This window comes from Hipposideros armiger, unplaced genomic scaffold (genome assembly GCF_001890085.2).
Source record: "Hipposideros armiger isolate ML-2016 unplaced genomic scaffold, ASM189008v1 scaffold_28, whole genome shotgun sequence".
Lineage (NCBI taxonomy): Eukaryota > Metazoa > Chordata > Mammalia > Chiroptera > Hipposideridae > Hipposideros > Hipposideros armiger.
In genome coordinates this window covers 4,809,462-4,816,674 of record NW_017731378.1, presented here as the reverse complement: position 1 = coordinate 4,816,674, position 7,213 = coordinate 4,809,462, and the positions used below count along the sequence as shown (strand labels likewise).

Sequence of the window (7,213 nt, the reverse complement as noted above, 5' to 3'; positions counted from 1 at the left end):
CTTTTGTTCTTCAGTCTAGTTGTGGAGGACGTTGCTTCACTGGCCCAAGTTGGCACCATCATTGTGCTCTTCCTGGGCAAGGCAGATCAGTCGCCGGCTTCTGGACGGCCGCTCACTGCTGCTGCTGGCCGCTCACACTGGCTGCTGGCTACATACGGTACCCCATGGCAACCCACTGCCACAGGGGCTGCAGCCTACACCGTGGTCAGCGACTCGTGGCAGCCCAGCCCCAGGTCGAGCTGCCGTTCACCACCTTAGCTGCAGAGGGCAGTGTCACTGTCCCTCATATGTGGGATCCGAACCGGGGCCCTCTGGCGTCCCAAGCCAGCTCTTAACCACCGCGCCACTCGGCCGGCCTGGCTCTCGAAAAAATTTTAAAATGTTGTGAGGGACAGGCTTGGCTCTCTCAGGGGCCGGCAAACTTTTGAGATGGAACGTACCTAAAGAGCTGCATATGGCTCGTGAGCTGCAGTTTGCTGACCCCTAGCAAATAACTTCTCTCAAATTAATTTTATACTTGAATAAGATTTTAACTAGACTCGTTTGTAAGTATCAGTGCTTTTATTCTATCAAGTGTTTGGAAATCTTGATTACTTAAAAACTATTGCAGACCTAAGTATATATCCAAAAGAATTGGAAACTGGTACATTGTACGTACATGTTCATAGCAGCACTACTTATACTAGGCAAAAGGTAGAAATAGTCTTAATGTCCATCAGCAGATGAATGAACAAATTGTGGTATATACAGAGAAATATTTATTATTCAGGCATTAAAAGGGATGAAGTATCTGAGACACACTTGAAAATATGCTAAGTGAAGGAAGCCAGATAAAAATGGTTACATATTGTATTATTCTATTTATATGAAATTTCCAGAATAGATAAATCTATAGGGGCAGAACCTAGATTGGTGGTTGCCAGGGGCTGGGGATCCGGGGTGGGGTGGGGGTGGTGGCAATGGGAAGAACTGCTTAATGGGTAAGGGGTTTTACTTTGTAGTGATGGAAACATTTAGGAACTTAATAGTTGGTGATTGCACAACATTATAAATGTACTAAATGCCACTGACTCACTTTAAAATGGTTAATTTTTGTATGTGATAAAATGGTTAATTTTTGTATGTGATAAAATGGTTAATTTTTGTATGTGAATTTCATCTCAATAAATTGTTACTTGAAAGCTGCAAAGATGATTTATTTAAAAATTAACTTAATGTCATAAATGATGTTAGCATTTTCAAAATTAGAAATAAGTTAGGTTGTAGATGTTTTCACATAGGTATTTTAATAAAATGTTAAATTTCTTAACTCTAAAAGGATATTTTTCATCCTTATTTAAAACTATTTACAGATGAGGGTCGACTGAGTGGTTCAGTTGAGTGCAAGCTCTGAGCAACAGGGTCACCGGTTTGATTCCCAGCCTGAGCTGAGCTGCCAACAGTTGGCAGGATGGCTCAGCTAAAAAAACAAACAAACAAGAAAACTATTTACTGATGAAAACCTCAAAAATAGAAGTGAAACGTAGAACAATGCCTAGTGTTCATATATTTAAGTTACACAGTTAGCAACTCACCTCCTTTTAGATGTTTACTTTAAAGAGATGAAATGTTTTAGTTTACTTCTTCTAGTCCATAGTCTTTTATACCAGCTGAAAGATAATTTTTTATATAAAAGCATTATATATAGAAAGCAAACATTACTTACATTTGTACCACTATTGATTGAGGTTAGTATGTTGATCAGAATTTAAAATTTGTTTATGTATTTTGACGTATTAACTGAAAATTATGTATTTCCACAAATCGGTGGTCTCAGTCTCTTCTAGAATGTAAGATTAAAGTTGTTATTAGCAGTTAGGCTTAATTATTTGGAAGTGATACATGTGCTCTTTCTGGGTAGAAGTTATCATAGAAATTATTTTTCTAAATTCACATTTGGAAGTGTCAGAATATTTTGCATAAATTTACCATATTTAATATATTTAAGTAGATAATTATATCAAGCAATTGGCAAGCTAGAGTTTTTCTCATTTTAAAAAAAATCAGATATCAGCATATAGATACCAATATTAAACCACTAAATTACAGTACTAATTTTTTTTTTCTAGAATTCAGCATACAATTAAAATGACAACCTCTTGGAGTGATCGGTTACAGAATGCAGCAGATATGCCTGCTAACATGGATAAGCATGCTCTGAAAAAGTATCGGCGAGAAGCCTATCATCGGTAAGTATTTTGTGTGTTTAATCCTCAAAACAGCTTTGAAAAGTGGGTACATATCATCTTCAGATGATGAAATTAATATGCAGAGAAGTTAGGATAAACTTATGGTTCAAACCCAGTCCAAAGTTCAGACTTTTAACCATGAGTACATTATACTGCTGCTGACTTTTATTTCAAATTTCTCACTGCTGCTTATATAATAAAAGTCCTTAAGAGCAGAAAGTTTTCAGCTGCTACAAACTTGCACCTTAATAAGAATGAAATTCTCAGTTGATATTTACCACAAACTGATTACAGTAAGTCCCCGACTTAACGAACATTCGAGTTGCGAACTTTCACAGATATGAATGAACCTCGCAGAACGAATATTTGTTGATGCGAACAAATCGCGGAAGTAGCTCACGTGTCTTCCGGACATTGTCACAGTTGTGCTGCTGTGTGCTTACTGTACAGTGTGATAGTGTACAGTAAGTAGTACAGTGCTCAATCAGAGCCCAGGATGTCTGGAAGCAAGAGGCAAAGCAGTGGTGATGTGGAGGAGACTGCTAGGAAGTGCAAAGCAAGAACCTTGGAAACAAAAGTGAAAATAATTGAGAGATTGGACCGAGGAGAAAAGATGGTAGACGTCACTCATTCTTATAACATGAATCGTTCAATCATTAGTTTTACATTGTATACTGTATTTGTGTCAAAGGTGTATAAGACTCACTTTGTCGGACTTAAAATGAATCCAACTTATGAACATTCTCCCGGAACGGAACTCGTTCATAAGTCAGGGACTTACTGTATAATCTTCAAATAGATTTTTAAAATTGTATCTACTGGCTACTACTGTGTGTTAGATTGAATGTGGGTTACCCTGGGTATTAGTAACATTTTCTTTTTCTTTATTAAATGTTTAAAGTTTTTCAGTTTATTTGCCGCTTTTAATGGATTCAATTAACGGGCTGCTTCTACCTAGATCTTAAATAGCTAAGACACTTGGAAGTGTAGGTACTGCATTTAGGAATTATTTGTTTTCAGACAGAAGTTAGAAGTTTATACTCTCTCTGAATTCATAGGATAGAAAGATCTGCACTGTACTAGAACTATCTCTGACCATTCTAAGGAAAAGTCAGGAATAAATAGAAATTATGGTGCATTGGTAGTGCTAAAAAGTCGCATGGGAACTCCAGGAAGTCTACACTTATTTGTTGTGGGACTAGAGGAAAGAGGAAATATTAGTTTAAAATTTTAAAAAATATTTTCTGGAAAGATGTCTAAACTTGTTTATACAGGTAAGTTAAAATAATGATGACAAAAAATAATTCTGATTCCATTCTTTGTGTTGAAAGCTATGTCAGAATTAGGTAACATTTTGGTATTTCAGAAGAGTTAATATTTTTAAGAAAATAGTTACTTGATATTGAATGTTTTAAAAGTTAGTTATTGTATCAATAGTTGGTTTTTAAAGTAGACTGGTGACATTTGCCTCATAGTTAGGTCACTCACTAGCTTTTCAAAAATTTACTACAATATTTATTGATGTTTACATTATGAAAAAATGTAATATATGGACAAACATTGTAAGTACTACTTGGACTATATAATAATCTCTTGAAAGCTTATATCAAGAGATAGTTCAAGATGAAAAATTAAAAACCAACTTTCAAAAGCAAAAAGCTTTATGTTCAAATCAATTAACTCATGATATATATAAGCTTTTATTACTTTTTATAACTTTCCTGCCAACCTGTGTCACATTCTTTTTTTTTTTTTTTTTTTTAAGGCTTGAATTTTGTTTTTGGTGTTTTTAGATTTTTTTATTGGGGATTTGGGGGAGGGGAACAGCGTTGGGTAATCGGGGAAGGGGAACAGACAAGTTGCTGCTCTTTTGTTCTTCAGTCTAGTTGTGGAGGACGTTGCTTCATTGGCCCATGTGGTATTATCATTGCACTCTTCCTGGGTGAGGCAGATCTGTTGCCGGTCCCTGGACGGCGGCTCTTGGCAGCTCACACTGGCCACCAGCCGCTCACGCTGGCTGCTGGCCACACACGGTAGCTTATGGCAGCCTGCTGCAGCTTCACTGCAACCTACTCCGTTGCCGGCAACTCACGGCAGCCCAGCTCCAGGTTGAGCTGTTGTTCACCATCTTAGCTGTAGAGGTCAGTGTCACTGGCCCTCATGTGAGATACGAACTGGGGCTCTGCTGCTCAGAGCTGGCGTCCCAAGACAGCTCTTAACCAGTGCACTCCTTGGCTGGCCCTCACATTTCTTAAAAGGATGGAAATAGTGAACCCTGAACTTCTTAAAATGTGCTAACTTTTGTACTCTGAGAGTTAAAATTATGGTACTGCCCTTTCCAAATTCCAAATAATCTTTAATTCTGCTTTTCCTTTTTGCTTATTATATTCATTGGAAACACTCATAACACCTATATTCTTATTTGGTTTGGTCAAAAGTGTTTTTATGTTTTCTTATCATTCAAAACAATTTCAAGTATTTGTGGAATGAGTTGAACAACAGTTTCATGCAGTGGAAACCATCCTTTTTCATCAGCTTAATCCGATGCATATTTATATTTCACGCATTCTGGAAGCTCAAGAATGTGACCTAAATTAAACATGTGGGCTTAACAACAAATCTCTGTCTTGGCAAGGTAGAAGCCCCAATTCATCCTACTGTAAGGAAAATACCCATTTACCTTGTTTCATGGAACGCCACAGTTTTCTGTTTTGATCACCTTAGTGGTGCAACTCTAGCAGGGAAAGAAAAATAAGATACATTTATGGTAGTGCTGTGCTTCAAGGTACCAAACAATTTAATATATTGAGTTTTTGTACATAATTTTAATAATCAAGATATATAGGAAGTGCACACAACTGATTTTATTTACTTTAAAAATATAGAAGTGTAAGAGTCAGAAACAGTATATTTTATGATGCATTGAACATAGGAACATTAGTGAAGATGACAAAATAAAAGATAATAACGTTGTCTCTGAAATTAGCTCTAAGCAGTGAAAAAGAAGTTAAGGGCCAGCCAAGTGGCGTGTTGGTTAAGAGCTGGCTTGGGACGCCAGAGGGCCCCGGTTCGGATCCCACATATGAGGGCCAGAGACACTGCCCTCTACAGCTAAGATGCTGAACAACAGCTCAACCTGGAGCTGGGCTGCCGTGAGTCACCGGCGGCGGTGTAGGCTTCATTGGGTTGCCATGGGCTACTGTGTGTAGCCAGCGGCCAGCAGCCCCCGTGAGCGGCTGTCCAGAAGCCGGCGACTGATCTGCCTCGCCCGGGAAGAGTGCAGTGATGGTGCCAGCTTGGGCCAGTGAAGCAACGTCCTCCACAACTAGACTGAAACACAAAAGGACAGCAACTTGTCTGTTCCCCTTCCCCCAATTCCCCAATAAAAATCTAAAAAAAGAAAAGAAAAGAAAAAGAAGTTAATAATTGGAGTCAGAGTCAGAAGCGCTGGGTTCAGATTTTATGAAATTGTGATTGTGGGGAGGCCAATTTTCCTCTCTCTGCGTGGTGTTTCTTGATCTGTAAAGAGATGGGATATTAAATAAGGAAGATGCCTAAGGTTTCTTCCAACTTTAGAAACTCTGTGCTCAATAAATATATATATATTTTTTTGCTTTGAAGTTAATAATTCTGAATTACTAATTGCTTATTTGGGAGCTTATGATCCACAACTGCATGTTAGAGTCTTTAATCAACTGATCCACAAATGAAAACAGGCTGAGCATTTATTGAACAAACTCCCAGTCACTGCACTGGGTCATAATTTCAACCCCCATGACAATTCTCTGATGTGTGTTTATGCGAAGGAAACAAGGTATTTCATAACAAATTGATGTAACTATTAAGCAGGAACATCTGCTATGCAGCATTTCTAGATGTTTAGGCTGCTGTTATTCCTGAAACCCTGAAAAAGTAAAAACATTTCAGGCTCTCTTCAAGGTATGAAGATTCAAAATCAGTCGTACTAATGATTCTCTGCAATGTGTGAGACGTTGCTAGATATGCATGGGAATTAAAGTGTAAAACAGTTTGTGTATATGTATATATAAAACACATGTATTTGAGAGAGGCTTATTTGTAAGAAAGGTGTTTTTACTTTCTGTTCAATTATTTGCTTAATCTTTATGCTATAAAGTATACAGTTGGTTATGATGTAACATGTTTATCAGTGGAAACAAGGGCTAGAATTACTCAATGAAGTGAGATCATGTAGTAAACATCAAGTGTCCTAATTGTATTTACTATGTCATAGCTTGAGTGTACTTCTGACTCATTTGGAATGATATTTCCTGGAAGATTTTAGATAGGCACTGCACCCTACGTTCTCCGTATAGTTAAGGGCAATCTAAAATCTTCAAGGGCTTGAATTTTTTATTCAAAAGTTTTTTTTCTTCATTTCTCTTTTCTCACCCCACCCTACCCCTTTTCTTAATTTTTTTATTGTGGTAAAGTATACATAACATAACATTTACCATCTTAACGTTTTTAAGTGTGCAGTTCAGTGGTATTAAATGCATTCACATTGTTGAGCAGCCATCAATCACTACCATACATCCCCATAACTCTTTCATCTTGTAAAATTGGAACTCTGTACCTGTTAAACAGTAACTCCCTATTCTCCCCTTTCCCTCCAGCCCCTGACAAACAACCACCATTATACTTTGGACTATTCTAAGTACCTCACATAAGTGGAATCATACAGTACTTGTCTTTTTGTGACTGGTTTATTTCGCTAAGCATGTCTTCAAGGTTCATCCATGTTGTAGCATATTGCAAAATTTTCTTTTAATATAAAAAATCTGGCTGTTAAACTCTTGCAGATATTTGCTTTTGTTAATTAAAAATTTTGAAACCATTTAGCAGACATTTTAGTTTAGTAGTTAATTCAGTTTGTAAAGTATTCTGTTTCCAGGGCTTTTTATTCAAGACATTTATTGGAGTTGGTAATTTATCATTGGCTAAATTAGGCAGACTATTATGATCAT

The 7,213-nt window shown here is 37.2% G+C and overlaps 1 protein-coding gene across 8 annotated transcripts in view; it reads left to right on the top strand.

Moving 5' to 3' along the window:
- Positions 1-7,213, top strand: part of NT5C2 (5'-nucleotidase, cytosolic II) — a 121,330-nt gene that overhangs the window by 54,995 nt on the left and 59,122 nt on the right. For all 8 annotated transcript variants that reach the window (XM_019636398.1, XM_019636397.1, XM_019636389.1 and 5 more), the window contains exon 2: positions 2,109-2,228. In XM_019636398.1, the coding sequence (XP_019491943.1) occupies positions 2,128-2,228 (101 nt within the window). In that variant the 5' untranslated portion in view covers positions 2,109-2,127. The remainder of the gene's footprint in view (positions 1-2,108; positions 2,229-7,213) is intronic.